Consider the following 23559-nt stretch of genomic DNA (forward strand, 5'->3'; position numbering starts at 1 on the left):
CCTGTTTTTATCTCATGTGAAAGAGTCCCATCATCAGATTGGGTTGAGATGATGTTGGTGTTGTAGGAATGACACAGCCGGAGAAACAATATGTGAATGTTACTCATATCAACCGCAGTGTAAAAATAGATGTGTTCTGAATGTGATGAACACACACACACACACACACAGCAGTAGCAGCGTTCAACAGCTATATTTAAAATAATAATAAGTGATTATAATGCACATACAGAAAGTTTTATAATTGCTCGTTGTCTGTGATTACTGTGATTTGGAGCCTAATTTAAAAAGCACAGGAGTCGGTGAGAGAAATTCGACGTTTGTCTTGTGAAGGCAATTATAGGTGTTGACAGGCAGTTCTTATAATTTCTCTCCTGCGTTCACATAATGTTTAAAAGAGAAATAAAACTTTCTCCACTTCCATCTGTTATTCCTCTGTAATCGTTCCATTAAAGAAGTTCACACAAAGCCGAATTATTTACTCAACTTTCATGTCATTCCAAAACCATATGCTGTTATTTTTTCCATGTAAAACAAAAGGAGAATTTTTTTTACAGCTGTTTATATATATATATATATATATAGTATTAATCAAGCTCCAAAAAGGACAAAAGAAAAAACGATTTGTGATTAAAGTTTAATGCATTAATATTTCTTATCACGATTAATGCATGTACTGTTAATAATGCATAATCCAGTGTTGACAATGGTTGGAGTAGGGCGGAGCCATTACACTGATACATACAACAGCCGTGTCTGTGATGAAATGATGAAGAAATGACCTCTTGATGTTATTTGTTATACAACACACACCCAGATGGGACTTGTTACAGAAATTAAGGGTTATGCAGCCTCTGTTAGGCACAATTACCACAGAAGCACATCGTGTCTTAACTGTAACAAAAATGCTGTCTGAAACACTTTTCATGTGAAGTTCAAAGCGGTGCTTGACGCTGGCGTTGACGCCCTGGCACGCATCATGAACGCAGCTTTAAGACCGCTGTAGCCAAACAGAGAGCGACAGTCCTAAGCGACTCTTTTCCTGAAAAGGATATTAATGCATTTTGACAGGAAATGTGTGTGTGTGTGTGTGTGTGTGTGTATATATATATATATATATATATAGTGAAATTTTAGCACTTTCAAAATCTGTGGTTAACTATGGAAAAAAAAATTAAAAACAGATTCGTAAATTTACTGATAAATTATACATCTAAAGTTGTACAAATGCTTTATATGATATAGAGACCAACATTTGAACTTATTCACTGATAATCTTCCTTTCTCCCATAGCTCTTAAATCTTATGTTTTCCATTCTGTATATTTTTAGCTAGTGTTCTAGATTCAGTTTAGACACACAAAAACCAGTGATGTCAGTTTAATCAAACCTGCTGCATTACGCCAGTTTCTTTTTATTTATTTATTCTTTCTCCCAATTTGGAATGCCCAATTCCCAATGCGCTCTAAGTCCTCGTGGTGGCGTAGTGACTCGCCTCAGTCCGGGTTGCCTCTGCGTCTGAGACCGTCAACCAGTGCATCTTATCACGTGGCTTGTTGAGCACGTTGCCACGGAGACATGGCACGTGTGGAGGCTTCACGCTATTCTCCGCAGCAACCACGCTCAACTCACCACGCGCCTCAATGAGAACGAACCACATTATAGCAACCACGAGGAGGTTACCCCATGTGACTCTACCCTCCCTAGCAACCGGGCCAATTTGGTTGCTTAGGAGACCTGGCTGGAGTCACTCAGCACACCCTGGGATTCGAACTAGCGAGCTAGCAAACTCAATGGGTGGTAGCCAGCATATTTTACCACTGAGCTACCCAGGCCCCAATACGGCAGTTTTTAATCTAAATACAGATAAAATTTGAGAGCTAGAGTAGAGGGGAATATGTTCAGTGAATAACAACTAAAATGTTGGTTTGTTCCCCTTTTGTTGTCATGAAGTAAAATAACAGTAGACATGTTTGGAACAACACAAAGGTGAGTAAATGATGACAATTTCCATATTGGGCTGATTTAAACCTTTATCTTTACATTTGCTCTCACAACTGGGTATCAAAAAAATAAAAACAGGTTCCAGCTGCGGTTAGGACAGAGCTTTTCTCTGCAGAAATACATGTTTTTATTTTTATCATTCAGCCATACGTCAGTAGATTGTTTCCAGCAGTCGTTGCTGTTTGTCATTCATTATACGTGCAGAGGTTGTGAAGGCCAGAGGAGATTTCAAAATGCTGCTCAGGTCTCGCCATCATTGGCCATATGTTTCTCCATTCTGAAGCGATGCGTTCTGTTTATCTGCTAATTCTTCTTCTCTCAACGACTCCTGGATCTCCCATCATCCTGCCAGCATGTGCCGCAGGACTCTGAAAATGAGAACGCAGCCTGGCACACGCAGTAATTTGTGAAATGCAAAAGAAGAACGTTTTTGGTTGAGAGGAAATGGAAAACGGAGGTGCGTTCTTTGTGAAGGCATTTGTGGTCGTTCTGTGATGTGTCTGTTTGCCATCATAAACGATTGAGTTTCATATTAATTTTGATAAGGTAATGAAAATTAAATGGTCAGGGGTCACAGGGATGCAGAGCAGATTGAATCAAACATCGTTAATGATATTCAGGGATCTAATAAACAGCGTTATTTCAGCGTCAGCGTGTAAATTATGAGCGAGTATTAATCAGAGTATTGATTAGTGTCTCATAGGAATCATCTGTCTATATGTGTCTGATGTTTGTGGTTTTCTAGAAACTCTTTTCCCTGAATCTTATCAAACTCTCATTCACATTCCCTCAAAATGAGCTTTATTTCAATTTTATTCAACTCAAACAAGACTAAGAATACATATTTGATGAATAATTCTTCATTAAACATGACATAGCTGTACTGAAGTGGAACCATGATAGGGACGGGATCAGATGATAATATCTTGCTACTTTTGTGTATGTCAAGATCCAGGATGACTACCGTATTCATCACATTCATCATGATATTTACATGTTTTTCCAAGGTTATTCAGTGTCTAAAAAATGGGAAGAACCATGGTGCATGACCAAAACACGTTATTGTCATGGTGCATGGCCAAAAAACATGTTATTGTCATGGTGCATGGCCAAAAATATGGAACTAGCATGGTGCATGACCAAAAACAAGTTATTGTCAAGGTGCATGACCAAAACACGTTATTGTCATGTCATATGGCCAAAAAACATGTTATTGTCATGGTGCATGACCAAAAAACATGTTATTGTCATGGTGCATGGCCAAAAATGTGGAACTAGCATGGTGCATGACCAAAAACATGTTATTGTCAAGGTGCATGACCAAAACACGTTATTGTCATGGTGCATGGCTAAAAAAACATGTTATTGTCATGGTGCATGGCCAAAAAACATGTTATTGTCATGGTGCATGACCAAAAATATGGAACTAGCATGGTGCATGACCAAAAACATGTTATTGTCAAGGTGCATGACCAAAACACGTTATTGTCATGTCATATGGCCAAAAAACATGTTATTGTCATGGTGCATGACCAAAAAACATGTTATTGCCATGGTGCATGGTTAAAAATCATGTCATGGTGCATGGCCAAAAAACATGTTATTGTCATGGTGCATGGTTAAAAATCATGTCATGGTGCATGGCCAAAAAACATGTTATTGCCATGGTGCATGGTTAAAAATCATGTCATGGTGCATGACCAAAAAACATGTTATTGCCATGGTGCATGGTTAAAAATCATGTCATGGTGCATGGCCAAAAAACATGTTATTGCCATGGTGCATGGTTAAAAATCATGTCATGGTGCATGACCAAAAAACATGTTATTGTCATGGTGCATGGCCAAAAATCATGGAATTACCATGGTGCATGGCTAAAAAATCATGTCATGGTGCATGGTTAAAAAACATGTTATTGTCATGGTGCATGGCCAAAAATCATGGAATTACCATGGTGCATGACCAAAAACATGTTATTGTCATGGTGCATGGCCAAAAATCATGGAATTACCATGGTGCATGGCTAAAAAATCATGTCATGGTGCATGGTTAAAAAACATGTTATTGTCATGGTGCATGACCAAAAAACATTGAATTACCATGGTGCATGACCAAAAACATGTTATTGTCATGGTGCATGACCAAAAACATGGAACTAGCATGGTGCATGACCAGAAAACTTTGTCATGGTGCATGACCAAAAAATATGGAACTACCATGGTGCATGACCAAAAAACATGGTATTACCATGGTACATGGAAAAAAAAAAAAAAGAAGAAAAAAAAACGGACCTATCATGGTGCATGACCAAAAAACATGTTATTGTCAGGGTGCATGACCCAAAAAATGTGTTATTACTATGGTGCATGACCAAAAAACATGGAATTACCTTGGTGCATGAAAAAAAAAAAAAAAAAAACGGAACTGTCATGGTGCATGACCAAAAAACATGGTATTATCATGGTGCATAACCAATATTGTAGTATGACAATTGTACATTAACAAAAAGCATGGACCATGTCTGAGAAGCATGGAATTACTATGGGACATAACCCCCCCCCCAAAAAAAAATATTCCAATGGTTTTTTGTTTGTGTTAATGAAATTAATCATGTGACATATACCATAGTACAGTGATGGCATTAGGTGGTTCATTCATGGTATATTCATACACTGTGGCATTTCCATGGTACTCCAATTTACTTCAGAGAACACTGTGGTTTGTTTTTGTTTCTAGTTTGATTTCGTGAGAGTCGATGCGAGCATCAGTAGAGTTGGTAACTTCATTAAAGCAGCTTTCAGGAAATGAGTCGTTGTTTAAATTGAAATTATTTCTCTGCCATTTGAATCTTCACATTTTCTTAGTAAAATGCATTGTGGAGCATTAGTTCTGTGTCAGATTGATGGCTAGTTTGCAAGGAATATAAAACCCATAATGCTATAGATTTAGACACTCTTCCCCTGATTGATTTTTGTCCCTCTTTCCAGCTAAAAGGGTGAAAGCACTCACGTCCATGCTAATGACTCCTTCACTGGCCATTTAGCAGAAATCCACATTACGTGAAAGCTCACATTATTGCAAATATCATTGCCAAAGATTTACACTTGATATGTGAACTCAGCGCGTCCAGCTCAACCACGTTCATGCGGCGACGTTAGGAAGCATTTATGGAACGTTTCCTCTACACTAATAGCATTGCAGTTCGAATGGACGGATACAATCTGAATTTGTTCTCACTGTAAATGTGCTGAAGGAGAGTTATTTGGTTTTTGAGTTTGTAAAGTGCTCAAATCGTGTTTCAGGAGCAGTGTCAGCTGCAGTCAGATTTAATTTGAAAGGTTTTTCTCTGTTGCGTCTATAGTTTTAACCTTTAGTGCTTTAGCTGTGAATCGTGCGCTCGAATCGTCTGTCTGCTCTGTTTGTTTGCCTCTTCGGCTGTCTTCGTTTGTTATGATGTGCTTTTTCTGGGCTTTGGTTACTTAATGTACAGACAGATGACATTTTCTTGACATATCGATCTGTAGAAAGGGCATGACAAACACAAGGGCAAACTCTGGATTTTTCTTCTTGCAGAAACTGGATCTTGTGCAAATTCTTTTTACAGTATGAAACCCAATATCTGCCCGATGCCCTTACCGCACCGTTTCACATGAGACCGCATCAAACACTAATCAAAAGCTCCAAAAATACCATGGTACTACCATAAGACAAGTCCAAAAGACTGATAATACCACTACCTCTAACAAAGGAGCAAGAAGCACCATGGTATCACTGTTTATTTGTTCATGATGTATTTTTTAAGTATCTTGGAGTAGCATGGAAATACCATGGTGTATATCAAAATACAGTAGCAGGGTATTACCATTTAAAAGCATCAGTGTAAGGGTATATAAACCATTTGAGTTAAACTAATTCATTTTGTGTGTGAAGTCATTACATGATCAGTGAAGAAATGAAGCTGCTGTGTGGAATTGTGTCAAGTTTGTAGTGGAAACCTTGAATTTGATTGATGCACGATGATGTCTTCAGTGATTGAATAGCTGCTCGCCACCACATCAGTTACCACAAAACAAACAGCAGACGGGTCATAAGCAGACACACATTGCAAATTTGTTTTTAAAATATTTTGCTTAATTTGATTTCACTTTCAGCCACCAGTAAGACTGCAGAAGCTCTCTTTAACACATCTGATCTTGTTTAAATCTGTTCCATGCATTTCCACAAATTTCCCACCAATATCAGTGCGGAATACTCAGGATAATCTGCAGATTTCATCCTGGCCTGATCTTAAGTCACATGTTTTAAAGGCTTTAGACTGAGAATGTGCCTCCCACTTAATTAAACAGGAAATACCTCCTTGCTCTAATTAGCTATAGTGAGTTTATGGTTAAGTGCTAGTATAGTAGTATGCTAGTATTCCAAACTTCGGAAGTCTCACAGAAAAACATGTCCGGGTCACATTTAATCCCAGAATATAATAAATAAAAATAAATAAAAAAAAGCCTGTTTTTTAGTACTTTTTTGGTTAACATTTTCATTACGATTATGCATTAAGCATTATTGTTATTCTTATTATTCACAATGGTTATTTGTTTCTGTAATAGTAGGATTTTAAATCAGCATAAAAGTAAGCTTTATGAATAAAACAATTTAAGTAATATTCAATGTTATTTATTTATTTATTTATTAATTAATGTGTTTATGCATTTGTTGTATTGCAGTAATGATAATAACATTTTTTTTTTAAATTCCAGGTTACATTTCTCATTAAAAGAAAGAACAAAACTAAGCAGTTATTATTTATATTTTATATTTGTTTTTTTTAATTTTTTCAAGATTAAACACTTTCATCTCTTTTTTTTTTTTTTTTTAATTTTTTTTTTTTTTTTATTCTCATTATTCTCAATGGTTATTTTTAATATGGTGATTTTAATTCAGAAATTATTATTTTTTTTATATTTTATTTATTTATTTTTGTATTACAGTAATGAGAATAACTTGTAAATCGTACATTTCCAGGACACATTTCATCACAAAATATAAATGATTGTATTTTATATAGAAAATGAAGCCTATTCTTAGGGCCATTGCTATTTATTTATTATTTTATTACTATTTAAACGTTCTTTTGCAATTTTTGACATTATTTTCGAGACAATTAAACACATTTTAACCATTTATTTATTTATTTTGTCATTTTTATGATGTATAAATACTTTAAAATGTATGTTATTCATCATGTTTTTTTATATTACAGTGATGATAAATATTATCATTATTATATCATTATTTTAATGAGAACTGGGAAGGTGCTTAGTTGTCAAGAAAATACGAAAATGCCGAAAATTTTTATGATCCTTAAAGTAGACCTAATTTTGCTCATGCAAGACATAATTGATTTATTTCTTTTGATTTTGCACCACCCCACAACTTTCCTGTTTTTATAGGAAATGTCATCACAGGAGTCAAAAACTCCACTCAGTTTGGTCTTTAAGAGACTCTAGATATGCATCACTGTGGCTGTAAAAAGAGTGTATGCAGATATGCTTGAGTTGTTGGGCTCTGCTGGTCTCCTCGCGACAGTGAGGACGTGATTGAACGCCCCTCCTCATGCTACATTAGTGGGTGTTTCTCCTCTAACAGTGAGCAGTTCTCAAATCCCTCATGTCCGATTGTCAGCTGAGACGCAATGAGTGCGTTTGACTCATTGACTCTGCTTAAAACAATCCATTCTACTTGCTCATTAGTCCTAATGAAGCACTAAAACATGGCTGATGGATGGTGCCGTTCACTCGCACGGGCCACACACCGCCTCGTTTGTCTGGAGAGAGAGTCCACTAGACACCAAATGGAGAAGAATCGCCCTCACGGTCACCATCACTCATGTCTATGTTGCTTTTGTTTAATTTTGTTCAATGTGATTGTGTTAAATTTGATTTTCGTCCATCCCCCCTTCCCCTCTCTCTCCTAAAGGTTCTTTATATCAGAAGTCCTCAGAACCCAAAGACAAGAGCAATGCTCTGCCTCATCCATGTGAGTGCTTCATTTTGTTGTTTTGTGTTTGCATGTCTCTCCAAACTCATTTTCCCTCCATGTCAATCTTCTGTTCATAGTCTTTTCCCCCTCATTGAACATTTCCTCTTTGTCTCTTTCTGCTTTCTTCTCTTAGAGTCAACAAGACGTTGACATTGTGTAAACGGTGTAGTATCTACTAACATACAGATACTGTTGAGTCAACATGCATTAAAGGAATATTCCGGGTTCAGTGCATGTTAATCTCAATCGACAGCATTTGTGTCATAATGTTGATTAGCATAAAAATTAATTTCGACTCGTCCCTCCTTTTCTTTAAAAATGCACAAATGTGTGTTCCAGTGAGACACTTACAATGGAAGTCAATGGGGTCAATCTGTAAACATTAAAATACTCACTGTTTCAAAAGTATAGACACAAGACGTAAACAATATGCATTAACCTGATTATAGTATGATAAAATGAGTGATTTACCTGTGTTACGGTATTTACCACATTTGGCCGTTACAGTGTTTACATCGTCATGACAACAAAGTTGTAAAATTGTGTGTGGCGGAGGAAAAGTCTCAGTTGCCTCCGCTTCTGAGACCATCAATCCGTGCATCTTATCACGTGACTCGTTGTGCATGACACCGCGGAGACTCGCAGCATGTGGAGGCTCATGCTACTCTCCGCGATCCACGCACAACATACCACACGCCCCATTGAGAGCGAGAACCACTAATCGTGACCACGAGGAGGTTACCCCGTGTGACTCTACCCTCCCTAGCAACCGGGTCAATTTGGTTGCTTAGGAGACCTGGCTGGAGTCACTCAGCACGCCCTGGATTCAAACTCGTGACTCCAGGGGTGATAGTCAGCGTCAATACTCGCTGAGTCACCCAGGCCCCCTATTTCCCCCGTTTTAACCCTTTAAACTGGAGCTGCTAGGTAATTAATTAAAAACTGCTCACTTGAAACTAAATATTTGTCATTGAAAGGCTTTGGATCTGTACTTCACAATCTGATCAACTCTTAACTGCTCCAATTTAAGGTTTGGCGGATTCGCCGTGAACCAGAAGTGTCCTTATATTACAGATGTATGCTGATTTAAATGAGAAGTAAATGAAATAACACTTGCATACATTGTATCATGTCCATTTGAGTATTTTATGGTAATCCTGATGAATTGTTACGCTGAGAGAGAATAATGAACTTTAAACGGGTGTAATAACTTATTACCAAAATGAGAGGATACGTGAAAAGCATGTAACAAACATTAAAAAACACAACACACAGTACAAGCATGACTCAAACACAAATCTCTGCATACATGGTGGAATATTTATTTTTTGTGGTAGTCATCATTTTGCCACTAATGCTGTTGATTAAGCGTATCGTGAATTAAAACTGGAATATTCCCTTAATTCCTGTAATTTAATACTCGTTGGAAAACGCATGAATTTTGCTACGCTTCACTCATTCACACTGGAACGACACTCTTTCAAACGCTCTCAACAAATGCATACAAAAACAATGACGTTAGCAAATTGAAAATGCATTTATTTTTCTTTCATCCACACAAGAATGACGAAATAAAAAACTACTCCATAAAACTTATTAGAATAAAATAGGATCTTTCAGTCTGTCTGGTGATGTGGAGCATCTCTTCTACGCTTGACCACTGTGTTCACTGGTTGAGGACATGTTCTGTCTGTCCAAACGACTCTCCTGCAAACTGCTCAGTAATCCTTTTCATTTCCCCATGCAATCTCCTGCCTTCACCGCCTCATGTTCAAAGAAGCATATTCATCTAAGCGATACATTTTAATGCTCACCCCTGGTGACTGCGACGCTTTATCATCAAAGTACCAACGACAGACAGTCGGGCGCAAGGTTTATGCAGCGAACAGGAGGAGAGGTGCGTTTAGATGATATCGGAATACTTTTATCATTACAGCTTGATTCACTGGATCCATACGGACCAGAACATGAGCAGCTTCATGGCCCTGTAGTGTCATCATTTACCCTGATATCTTTGTTAAAGATAGGCGCCTGCATTCCAGGAGGAGCGTAATGGTGAAAGCTTATGAATAATACAGGAGTTGGCTCCGTTAGGAGAGAAATGAGGGAGTATCCATGTCAGCGAACTGACCAGAAATAGATTTTTACATTTACTCGCCGTTTGCACGGGTCAAGTCGCTCTCACGCTCATTTGAGATGCCTCACCTTGCCCGTGTCAAAGTGGGACTGTGTAGAAACGGCAAGCCACCGCTGGGCTTAGAGTCTGGCAGATAATCAAACCCCGTTACCGGGCCCCTCTCCGCCCCGTGGGCACCCTGAGATCACAGGCCGATCGATAGGATCAGGTCCTCATGCGCTCATGACCGTCTCTCAACCCTGTACCGCAGTGCTGTGGCTTTCAGAACCAGAGCTGCTCAAAGGCTTCTTGAAATGGACATCTTGCAGAACCATGACATTTTACGGCAGAACCATTACTTTGAGGTCTCAGTTTAATGGAATAGTTCACGTTCGATTTTTCTCTCAAAGAACACAACATAAGATGTTTAGCTGAATGTTCACGCTGTCCTTTTCCATACAATGAAAGCATACAGTGACCAGGGGCTGTCGAGCTCCAGTAAGCACGTTAAAGTATCATACAGCAGGGTTCCCGCGGTTCTTTAAAAAGTTTTAAAATGTCTTAAATTCAGTTTTCCAAAATATAAGGTCATAAAAAGTCTTTAATGATACAATAAAAGTGTTAATTATCATTTAAAGAGGTCTTAAATTTGGGGGTGGAAAGATGGGAATCGTGATATGACCTAAAGTGATGATCAAACTTAATAAATGCATGCAGTACGTCCTTCAAAGTCAAAATGTGGCACTGTTGTATTTTCTCCAAGAACGAGGGGGCTGGTGAGTGTTTCCAGCTGTTGCAGAGCAGTTCATAAACATTAGGCCAAATCGGAAATTAATGACAAGTGATCATTAATGATCAACATAAAATATGACAATGTTTACTTTTATTTGTTTATATTGTAATACACAGTAGATTATTGAAGGAGTGTACATTTTATATCCCTGATCTGTTTGAATGAGCAGCTGGAAGCAGTGACGCACAGACATTTCAAAATAAGAGTCCCCGGTGTATTTCAGCCTTTATAGTTAAAAGTTCTGCTCCATGAATCAAATCTTTTTTCTTATATATATATATATATATATTTTTTTTTTCTCCCCTTTTCTCCCCAATTTGGAATGCCCAATTCCCAATGCGCTCTAAGTCCTCGTGGTGACGTAGTGACTCGCCTCAATCCGGGTGAGACCGTCTGAGACCGTCAATCCGCGCATCTTATCACGTGGCTTGATGAGGCGCGTTACCGCGGAGACATAGCGTGTGTGGAGGCTTCACGCTATTCTCCGCGGCATCCATGCACAACTCGCCACTGGCCCCACCGAGAGTGAGAACCACATTATAGCGACCACGAGGAGGTTACCTCATGTGACTCTACCCTCCCTAGCAACCGGGCCAATTTGGTTGCTTAGGAGACCTGGCTGGAGTCACTCAGCGCATCCTGGATTCAAACTCGCGACTCCAGGGGTGGTAGTCAGCGTCAATACTCACTGAGATACCCAAGCCCCCACTACTGATACGCAATGTTAAGGCCATGTTGAATGTGTGCCCCTGCCTGCTCAAGTAAGAGTCTGTGATACATGATTTATTTTGAGATTGTGTGGGTTTGTTTTGGTATGGGGATACGGTATTCATTTTATTTGTTCAGGTCTTGAAAAAGGTCTTAAAACTCTGCAGCAACCCTATACAGATTTGAACTCTTTACAACAAGGTTGTATTTGTTAACATTATTTAAGGCATCATGGATTAACAATAAACAATTGTATTTTCATACATTAACATTGCATTCATTATTTATCATGCACAGTGTTGTTTCGTATTCACTGTTGTATTCAGTGTATTCAACATGTTGCATGTTAAATGTTATGCACTGTGTTCTCAGGAGACACTTTGTTTCATTTCTTCCCCTGTACGCAGGAGGAAATGACCATTAAAACCACTGGACTTGAACTAAGATTTTTGTTAGTTCATTATAGGTAATGCATTGACTAATGTTTACAAATTAAACCTTATTATAAAATGTTACCATTACCGTTTTATTTTAAAAAGCCCATACGACTCATGTGCTGTATTCAAAGTGTTCTAAAGCTCTACGATATATTTAAGTTTGACATGTTATAAACAGTCACAACTCAATAGCCACTTTCACACATTAAACCCATTAAATTGCAGTCAAATTTGATTTCTGGTAAATGCAGTACATCTGCTATTCATGCATGCATTGGTTTGCTTCTCTACCATTCACACATGAGCACCAAAATGCCATTAAACTCTGTGACGTTATTTTCCGGAAAGGCTTTTGGTCATGTTAGTTATTTTATCTTGAGTAACGGAATCACTTCCAGTAAACTGTCTAGAAATTCCTTCATCTGCATGCATGAAGAGAAGTGCTTTATTTTTAAATGAATCGCTGAACCTCACTGCTATTTTTATGACTGGATAATATAACAGGCACAGTAATAAACATATTAAATAATGTTCATTATTAAGACCAAAAATGGTGTTTTCTGGAAAAAGCTGTATGAGTGACGAATAGCATTTGGGATCATTGATGTCAAACCTGATGCATATTTAAATATATATAAAAGATCTGCAACAGATGACAGATTTTCAGTGAATAACTACTTAAATTTGCATGTTCCTCAAACAAAATATTTGTTATATGATATCAGAAGACACACGAGCCCTATGGACGCTGGAAAAGAGCAGTGTGAACATTCCGCAGAAGAAAGTTGTACGAGTTTGGAACAACGTCAGGGCGAGTAAATAATGACGGAAATTCCATTTTTGCGAAACCTAACACTTTTAGTTCCTAGCTCTGAAATGTCATTGCCGCTTCTGCACGTTCACTGTACATGTGAGAACTTCTTTGTTTACATTCAGCCATGAATCCTCCTGTTGTCGTGGTGGGGGGTTGTTGACTTTGTAGGTCAGTGCGTCTGGTTTAAGAGGGCAGTGTTCACATTAGTGAGATTAATTTGGATTGTCACAGTGATTAAACTCCACATGGGCCACGTGGCGCTGATCATGACATTGATTGCTGCTGCAGGCATGTACTGTATACACACATGACACACTCACACATGCACCACATGACTTCCATCTTTACCTGACAGACACGAGCTTTTAATTAAAGAAGAGAAAATACTGTTAGGTGACTAACAAGGCCACTAGCATGAGCGGGAGTCGGGCAGGTCCAACTCGACATCTCATCTGAATTAAACCCCAACATAACGAGTTTTCTCTTTAACCACTGCACTCATTACAGGTCACTCATAAACCAATATATATATATATATATTATATAAACCAACAATATATAATTGAATAGACAATCAGTGCTGTTGAATACTTTATTTCATCAGGACTAATGTTAGCTGAGGTTTGGAGCATGATGTTTGCATACTATTGTCTATATACTGTGTGTGTGTGTGTGTGTGTGTGTGTGTGTGTGTGTGTGTGTGTGTGATATATATATATTAAATAGTATGTGAAACACTGCATAATGCAACGGTTCAGCCCTTGTTAAAAATGGAATACTAGCATACTACTTACTGAATACTGCACAGAGTACACTGTATAATGCCTACTAGATTTTTTAAATAACAGTAGACATTGTTTAATTAGAATTAACATTTTAAACTAGGGATGCACCGATTTGAAAATGTTTGGCTGATAATGATTTTAACAAAAAACTATAGGCCAATACCCATATTTTGCCACTTACTCGCCTTATTTGGTCATTAAATCACCATTTTGCTTAGGAATTATGCTTTACAAATATGTACAAAGACGTAAAAATCTGTTTTATTTTTCTAACATTAATTTCCAAGATGGATTGGATCTGTTGAATATGACTATTTTTCTATTTTGCACCTCTAAAACATTTTTTTGCACCTCTATTTTTGTAGTTAAAAATATATAACTTGCATTTTACAGATGATAATAGAACATTACAAATGCACACTATGCATATTCAACATGCTTCAAGTTTAATTTATTTTGGTAGGTGTTTCTTTATAATGCACACAGGAAAAAAAAATATACAAAGCGATATTTAAACGTAATTGCATGCTTATCGCTGATATGCCAACGGTTTTTATTTGGTCAATAATTGGACGATAAATATCCCTGTTTTAAACAGTACTACACTACACTGTTGTCACATGACCTTATTTTTTATTTAATGTTGTCACAAATGTTGAAATGTTAAATAATGAGAAATAAAGGATCATTTCAAGCAAATGCATGTATGTAATTCATGCATGCATAAAATTCATATAATTTATATAGTATAATTTATGCATGCTGCAAAACTAGTAAGAGTAGTATTTATAGTATGCTTGCAAATGACCAGTGAGGTTTAATCCATCTTTCACATTCTGATGTCTGACAGCGGCATCTGCTGGTGGAGTTGAGTATTACAGCGCTGTTTCATATATATGTGTGTGTGTGTGTGTGACTCTCATCGAATGCTTCTGCTCTGTGCAATACTGAGAGTTCAATACAAGCGCAAATTAGAGAGTTAGGAACATGCATTCAATTAATTGAGCCGACAGGAGGTTACCTGTATTGATGCAGGAATCAATGGACCCTCTCAAGGTTTTCTCTCAGGGTCTGACTGTGTTTTCAGAGTGGTGCGTGTCACCCGAGGCCCGTGGACACCTTTATACTACAGCCATTTCCAACTCGTCATCGCTTTGACAGGAAATTGCATTTCTCACAATTATCAGGGGGACAAAAGGACTGTTTCTATGGAAATGAGGGACACGTATTGCTTCTAATGACGGCTTGTCAAACGCTGTATAGACTCGATTCCATTCCAGATAATCACGTGGATTTTTCCAGATGGAAAGAGTTGAGTGAGAGAAAGATGTGATTTTCTAAAGTCAATCCATAATGAAGTCATGAAACACAGTCAGGCCAGAGAATTTCAGTCCTGTATAATCTGAAACATATTCTCATGTTCATATGGACTGTTATTTTATCATGATCTTGCCTCTCTGAGATGTGTTTTCCTCTTGTCTCTTCTTCGTTATCTTGCAGTGGGCTGTATCTGTCTGCTAACACTCAACTTTTCTAACACTTATCTGATTTAAATGTAATGCTAATTTATAATCTAGTTGTTTTCTTGTCCTATAAAGGGTTAGTTTGCAAAAAAAAAAAAAAAAAAAATGTCATTATTTAATCATCCTCATGTTGTTTCAAACCTGCTGCTTTTTATCCATGGGGCACAAAATGTGATGTTAGTCAGAATGTTAGCCTCAGTCACTATTCTCTTTCATTGCATATTTTTTCTCTCCATACCATACGAGTGGATGGTTGAGGCATTTTTGCTTAAAAATAAGTCAGTCATACAGGTTTGGAACAATATTAGGTAAATGGGAGTATTAGGTATTAGGAGTAAATGATGACAGAATTGTCATTTTTGGGTGAATTATGCAACTCACAAAAAGTCTGATCCTGTAAGACAATGTCCTGGTCCTAATTTACTCTTAAAACAAGAGGTAGCTCAGTGGTAAAAGACGCTGACTACCACCCCTGGAGTTCGCGAGTTTGAATCCCAGGGTGTGCTGAGTGACTCCAGCCAGGTCTCCTAAGCAACCAAATTGGCCCAGTTGCTAGGGAGGGTAGAATCACATGGGGTAACCTCCTCGTGGTCGCTATAATGTGGTTCGTTCTCGGTGGGGCGTGTGGTCAGTTCTCCGTGGCATCCACGCTCAATAGCGTGAAGCCTCCACACGCGCTATGTCTCTGCGGCAACGCGCTCAACAAGCCACGTGATAAGGTGCGTGGGTTGACGGTCTCAGACGTGGAGTCAACTGAGATTCGTCCTCCGCCACCCGGATTGAGGCGAGTCACTACGCCACCACGAGGACTTTGGGAATTGGAGCGCATTGGGAATTGGGCATTACAAATTGGGTGAAAAAGGGGAGAAAATCACCAAAAAGAAGGTTGTATTTGTTCACTTCAGTCACCTATTATTAGTCACCTATGTATTAAATTTAAAGATATTTGTTTTACATTAAAAATTGTACATGATGAGATTAGTTAATTCAATTTGGATAGTAGTTAAGGTTAGTGCAATAGGAACATTAATATTAAAGTTATTGTTTATTGTTAATTCATGATATCTAATGCGTAAAATGTTGACGAATAGAACTTTATTGTCAAGTGTTATCATTATATTTTACATATTTTCATATTTACATAAAAAAAATTCCCCCTATTTTTAGGGCCATTAAAAAAAAATTGACATTTTCATGACAGTTATGCATATTTTACCCCCCAATTCTCATTACCGTTTTATATATATATATATATATATATATATATATATATATATATATAATTTGTAAAAGTATTTATACATCATAGTAGTACTCCTTTGGTACAGCCTTTCATTTTTTTTCTTTTTTTAATAAAAAAGCATTGTACGACTGCATCATTTTTACTGTAATATACTGCAAAACAATAATGAGTATCATCATTGAAAAGAATGGAAATAGTAAGTCCAGATGTGTTACTGTAATGAGAATTGGGATATTCAATGTGCTGAAGTGTTCAGAAAATAATGTCCTAATTTCTTAATGCTAAATTCAATTTCGGATTTTTTTGCATTGATTTGGGGTTAAATATGACCGACATTTTCTGCCTGATTTTTCCATAAATGTAGATATTTGTACTATGAACAATCAAATTAATACAAACTCCATCATTATGACTGTAAGACTTATTTGACGTGTTTGGGCAGCACTTTATCACAATGCATCATTGTTATAGCAGCACCGGAGGTTTCTGTTCACTCACTGGAATATAATGAAGTCTTGCAGTTATTAATTTCCAGAGCGATCAGTGAGGAGGATATTGGACATCAGATAACATCATCCTCCTAATTTGACACAGCTTTAATAAAAGCGCTATCAATCAAATGTGATTCATCTGCTGTGTGTCTAAACCCCATGATACTGAAACTGTCTAAAGACCTGTCTGTCTCTCTGTCTGTCTGTCTCCAGCGGCCCCGAGCACGGATGATGTGGCGCTGTACGTGGGCATTGTGATCGCGGTCATCATGTGTTTGGTTATTTCTGTCATTGTGGCACTCTTCGTCTACCGGAAGAACCACAGAGACTTTGACTCTGACATCATGGATTCGTCGGCGCTCAACGGAGGATTCCAGCCAGTCAACATCAAGACGGCTCGGACAGGTGGGTCAACGGATGCACCCGTATAATTCACCCTAAAATATGTCATTTACTCGCCCTTGTGTCGTTCCTAACCCATGTGACTGTGGAACACAAAATGATCATTTTAGCAGAATGCTCCTTTTCCATTAAATGAATTGCAGAATGTCTTTGTGAGGAACAAACCCAAATTTAAGCTGTTATTCACTGATAATATTCACTAATTTTGGCAAGTCATTTAGGACATCTGCTTTGTGTATGACACGAGTAATTTGTCCAACTATTGTTTACAGACAGATTGTTTCACTTTTAATTGACTATATCACAATTCCAGTGGGTCAGAAGTTTACATACACTAAGTTGGATAATTCCAGAAAATGATGTCAAGCCTTTAGCCAATTAGCTTCTGCTAGGAGGTGTACTGAATTAGAGGTGTACCTGTGAATGTATTTTAAGGCCTACCTTCAAACTCAGTGCCTCTTTGCTTGACATCATGGGAAAATCAAAAGAAATCAGCCAAAACCTCAGAAAACAAATTGTGGACCTCCACAAGTCTGGTTCATCCTTGGGAGCAATTTCCAAACGCCTGAAGGTACCACGTTCATCTGTACAAACAATAGTACACAAGTATAAACACCATGGGACCACACAGCCATCATACTGCTCAGGAAGGAGATGCATTCTGTCTCCTAGAGATGAACGTAGTTTGGTGTGTAAAGTGCAAATCAATCCCAGAACAACAGCAAAGAACCTTGTGAAGATGCTGGAGGAAACAGGTAGACGAGTATCTATATCCACAGCAAAACGAGTCCTATATCGACATAACCTGAAAAGCTGCTCAGCAAGGAAGAAGCCACTCCTCCAAAACTGCCATTAAAAACCCAGAATACAGTTTGCAAGTGCACATGGGGCCAAAGATCTTATATTTTGGAGAAATGTCCTCTGGTCTGATGAAACACAAATTGAACTGTTGGCCATAATGACCATCGTTATGTTTGGAGGAAAAAGGGTGAGGCTTGCAAGCCAAAGAACACCATCCCAACCGTGAAGCATGGGGGTGGCAGCATCATGTTGTGGGGGTGCTTTGCTGCAGGAGGGACTGGTGCACTGCACAAAATAGATGGCTTCATGAGGACGGAAATAAAGTGTTTGTTTTTTTTTCTTCGATTAATCAATGTATCCAATTAATTGATTAATCAAAAAGAATTATTGATTCATCTATTATTAAAATAATAAATGGTTGCAACCTTAGTTGTAATTAGTCACATGACAAGTGAGAGCCAATGGCTTTTGACATCAGTGACGGTAAACCAAGAGTGATGCTTCCACACGTGTCGTTGTTTTTAATTTAACACAAGTGTGAATGACAGTTGTAAGCTCTGATCGAAGGAAAGATTATCATTGAATAACGACTTAAATTTGAGTCTGTTCCACACATGAAGCTGTCATATGATTTTATAAGACTTGGAATGTAGCACAATTTGTATGAAATACTTTTATGGTGCTGTTTTGTCCTTTTTGAGTTGAGCAGCTATTGTAAATCACCAACCACTTTCAGTGTATCTGAAGCAAGTTTCCATGTGTTTGTAACTATAAGAGGGTGAGTAGATGATGTCTGAATTTCCTTTTTGGTTTACTATCCCTTTAAGTGCATCACACCACCATCGTCCAATCACGAGTGACTCTGCAGCCTCTTTTGTCCGTGAACTCATGAATCGTCAATGTCACTGTAATGATAAAAGAAGTGACAGATCATTTTGCCGGTGATGAATGAGGGGGGGTGGAGGGGGGGTGATGGCATGACAGCTTTAGATTGAGAATTGATGTGTGTCAAAATCTCTCTGACGTGAAAAGAACGCCGTAGACATTGATAATTGAAAGTGCTGCGCTCCCCGGTGGAGCATCAGGACGGGCACAAGGACGCGTTTTGTAGGGAGGGGGGAAACTCGCGGCATCAGGTGAGCGTCATTAGAATGCTTGTCACTTTGATGTGAAGGCAACCTGTACGTTGTCATGAGGCTGTAATTAGCTCTGTCTGTCTGGCACATTGAGTGTTAATTACACATCAGATGAAGTAAAGGTGAGGTATAACCAGACAGGAGAGCAGCGTTGAATGAGAAATGAGGGTCTGTATGATTCACTTACGAGACCTCACTTTTACACATCCAGACTTTAGACGGACGACACTTGGAAGTGACAGAATTTTTTATTTATTTTTCCAATCCAATGTTTACAGTATGCAACAATTAAAAATATGAACAGCACAGACGGAAAACAGTCTATTACCCCTTTAATGCAACGAATTTTGTAGAAGATGCTGCTTTTTTTTTCTTTTCTTGTTTTGACACTTTGTAACACTCATATGGTGATGAGTTGCCATGGTTTCCATAACTGGTTGTGTGAATGATCTGAAAGTGCACTCGTTGAAAGAGAGCACTCATAGTGTCAGTTTAAGAGTGTCTTGGGTTCAACAGCTCTAACTATGAACAGGAGGGAGGAGGAGCTTGCAGCGTAACACCACGCCCACTCACTACACTTATGAATATTCATGTGTGTACCTGTGAAGCATTGGGTCATTTGTAAAGATGCCATCTGCTTTCATACGTGCAGCGCTGATCCCGATGCCCTCATCGGTCTGCACTGTCTGCCGCACACAGAACGGGGAAAAAGACTTATGACGACTTTGTACACTCCTGAATATACAGCACTCTATAGGGACAAACACTTCATCAGGCCTCAAATAAATATTTAGGACTAGATTTATCTTAGATACATTAATAAATGTCTTGTCTAGTACAAATGCAACTTGGTGCAAGTACATTTTTGTGTCCTCCAGTATATGCAAAAAATACAGTGTAAAGTGACAAATGCACAGCCAATTAGAACATATTTAATGTTCAATAAACCGATATATGGATTGGTTTTTGACCAATGAGATTTCTTTGTGGGTGGAGCTACCCAGCACAACAAAAATGGAAACTAAGCAACTGAAAAAATGTTGTGACTGATTGGGACAAAGACTCACATTAACTTAATATAATGGTGCGTTCTCGTCATGTCAGAATTACCATAACTGCGAGATTCCGACTTATAAAAAGCGTTCACGTCTTCGTAGAAGTTATAAAGGACCAGTATGGCAGCGGCCTCAATAGCTGAAGCGTGTGAACATATTTCTGTTTAATATGCTGTTTTATTTTGCCATTGATGCCTTGAGCATTTTTTTGTGAAGGTGAATTAATAGAGTTGCCATACTGACATGACGTGAATGCACCATAAGACTTGCATTTATTCATTTTTATTATTTATTTATTTAAAGACTTGATTTTATATCATTTTGTGCCATTTTTGACCTAATATTGACCTTCAGACATGCCAGTCTATTGCATACTGTGGCAACTCAAAAACAAACACAAAGACAATGTTAAGATTAATTTAATGAACCAAATATCTTTCAGCTGTGTTTGATATAATGGCAAGTGATTTTCTAGTACCAAATGATCAATTTATCATGATTACTCAAGGATAAGGTGTTGGAGTGATGGCTGCTGTCTAGATTTGATCAAAAATGACTTTTTTCAAATAGTGATGGTGCTGTTACATCAGTAATGTCCTGACTATACTTTGTGATCAGGTGAATTAAAGTGCCAATTTCCTTCCAAAACAGCATTATATACATACACTATATTGCCAAAAGTATTCAAGTATTCGCTCACCTATCCAAATAATTGAATTCAGGTGTTCCAATCACTTCCATGGCCACAGGTGTATAAAATGAAGCACCTAGGCATGCAGACTGCTTCTACAAACATTTGTGAAAGAATGGGCCGCTCTCAGGAGCTCAGTGAATTCCAGCGTGGTACTGTGATAGGATGCCACCTGTGCAACAAGTCCAGTCGTGAAATTTCCTTGCTACTAAATATTCCACAGTCAACTGTCAGTGGTATTATAACAAAGTGGATGCGATTGGGAATGACAGCAACTCAGCCACGAAGTGGTAGGCCACGTAAAATGACAGAGCAGGGTCAGCGGATGCTGAGGTGCATAGTTCGCAGAGGTCGCCAACTTTCTGCAGAGTCAATCGCTACAGACCTCCAAAGTTCATGTGGCCTTCAGATTAGCTCAAGAACAGTGCGTAGAGAGCTTCATGGAATGGGTTTCCATGGCCGAGCAGCTGCATCCAAGCCATACATCACCAAGTGCAATGCAAAGCGTCAGATGCAGTGGTGTAAAGCACGCTGCCACTGGACTCTAGAGCAGTGGAGACGCGTTCTCTGAAGTGACAAATCACGCTTATCCATCTGGCAATCTGATGGACGAGTCTGGGTTTGGTGGTTGCCAGGAGAACGGTACTTGTCTGACTGCATTGTGCCAACTGTGAAGTTTGGTGGAGGGGGGATTATGGTGTGGGGTTGTTTTTCAGGAGCTGGGCTTGGCCCCTTAGTTCCAGTGAAAGAAACTCTGAATGCTTCAGCATACCAAGAGATTTTGGACAATTCCATGCTCCCAACTTTGTAGGAATAGTTTGGGGATGGCCCCTTCCTGTTCCAACACTGACTGCGCACCAGTGCACAAAGCAAGGTCCATAAAGACATGGATGAGCGAGTTTGGTGTGGAAGAGCTTGACTGGCCTGCACAGAGTCCTGACCTCAACCCGATAGAGCACCTTTGGGATGAATTGGAGCGAGGCCTGGCTCGCAGTCTTTCTCGTCCAACATCAGTGTCTGACCTCACAAATGCGCTTCTGGAAGAATGGTCAAAAAGTCCCATAAACACACTCCTAAACCTTGTGGAAAGCCTTCCCAGAAGAGTTGAAGCTGTTATAGCTGCAAAGGGTGGGCCGACCTCATATTAAACCCTATGGATTAAGAATGGGATGTCACTTAAGTTCATATGCGTCTAAAGGCAGATGAGCGAATACTTTTGGCAATATAGTGTATATGCATTGTTCTATGGGGCCATTTAATGTCCCAGGGGTTGATTTTCATCAAAATGAACAGATTTCAACTTTTTTGTTGTTGCATGAGGCTCACATTAAAAGTTATTTTTAAATGTTTCACCTGGCCTTCATCGTTTATGTTTGGTACTTTTTAAAATGCCTTTTATGTATCGATTTTACAGTTTTAGCCTTGTCCCAGACCCATGCTTTTAATATTAAACTTTGAAAATACAAATTAGAACATTTAAAACTATTATCATGTAAACAAAGAGTGAAATAAACCGTTTCAATATTTATGGTGTGAAAAAGATTTCCATCAAGTTTTCAAAAATTATGACTGTCTCACATTTTTGGTGTCATTTCCAGGCACACCAAACAATTTTGCCCCAATATAGATTTTCCAAAAGTTAGTGTACTTGTTAACCAAGTGGACAAAAGTGACTTTTCCAATCAAGCTGCAATTTTGTTAATTAATAAATTCTGTTTGTTCTCTCTTTAGCTGATCTCCTAACGGCTCCTCCTGATCTGACGTCAGCTGCCGCCATGTACAGAGGTCCCGTTTACGCCCTCCATGACGTGGCTGATAAAATCCCCATGACGAACTCTCCTCTGCTCGACCCGTTGCCCAACCTGAAGATCAAGGTGTACAACTCGTCCGGTATGGTCACGCCTCAGGAGGACCTCTCCGACATCTCATCCAAATTTTCGCCCAAACTCTCGCATGCCCTGATTGACAGCGACACCATCAGCCGCCGCACGCAGACGCTGGTGCGCTCGCGGGACCCTTCCTGCACCGCGTTCGGTTCCTTCAACTCTCTCGGAGGACATCTGATTGTTCCCAACTCAGGTCAGTGTGTGTCACGTGACTGTATGTGCACATGTCATTGCACGGGCAATTGTGCATTCACTGCACTCAAACTTACAGTATGTTACTCGGAGGCAAACGAGAGAGATGTCCGACACTCTCTGACCGCTGTGTGTTTCCTGCAAGTCTTCAGCTGGACACATTTACCAACTCCTGAAGTCATTGAGTACTTCACAGCTGAGCTTTGTGTAAAAGATGGCAACCTCTAACTGTCTCTACGGGTCAATAAATTTCTCTCTCACACTCACACTGATTTTTACAGCTCCCGTGAGAGTTGCGCTGACGGTGAGAGTGGCTCTTTGCTGCCATTGGCTGCTCATAAATTAGCTGAAGCAGCAAAGTGACTTACCACAGTGAGTCGGATATAAAGGGATTAGGACACAGAGAGGGTGATCATTCTCACGACTGACGCCCATCATTGACACCAT

The 23559-nt window shown here is 38.8% G+C and overlaps 1 protein-coding gene across 3 annotated transcripts in view; it reads left to right on the top strand.

Annotated features, from left to right (window-relative positions):
- Positions 1–23559, top strand: part of LOC127433065 (netrin receptor UNC5C-like) — a 260166-nt gene that overhangs the window by 206074 nt on the left and 30533 nt on the right. For 2 of the 3 annotated variants that reach the window (XM_051684703.1, XM_051684705.1), the window contains exons 8-10: positions 7977–8036; positions 17163–17354; positions 22766–23113. In XM_051684703.1, the coding sequence (XP_051540663.1) occupies positions 7977–8036; positions 17163–17354; positions 22766–23113 (600 nt within the window). The remainder of the gene's footprint in view (positions 1–7976; positions 8037–17162; positions 17355–22765; positions 23114–23559) is intronic. The other variant, XM_051684704.1, reaches the window with a different exon arrangement.

This window comes from Myxocyprinus asiaticus, chromosome 42, assembly GCF_019703515.2.
Source record: "Myxocyprinus asiaticus isolate MX2 ecotype Aquarium Trade chromosome 42, UBuf_Myxa_2, whole genome shotgun sequence".
Taxonomy (NCBI): domain Eukaryota; kingdom Metazoa; phylum Chordata; class Actinopteri; order Cypriniformes; family Catostomidae; genus Myxocyprinus; species Myxocyprinus asiaticus.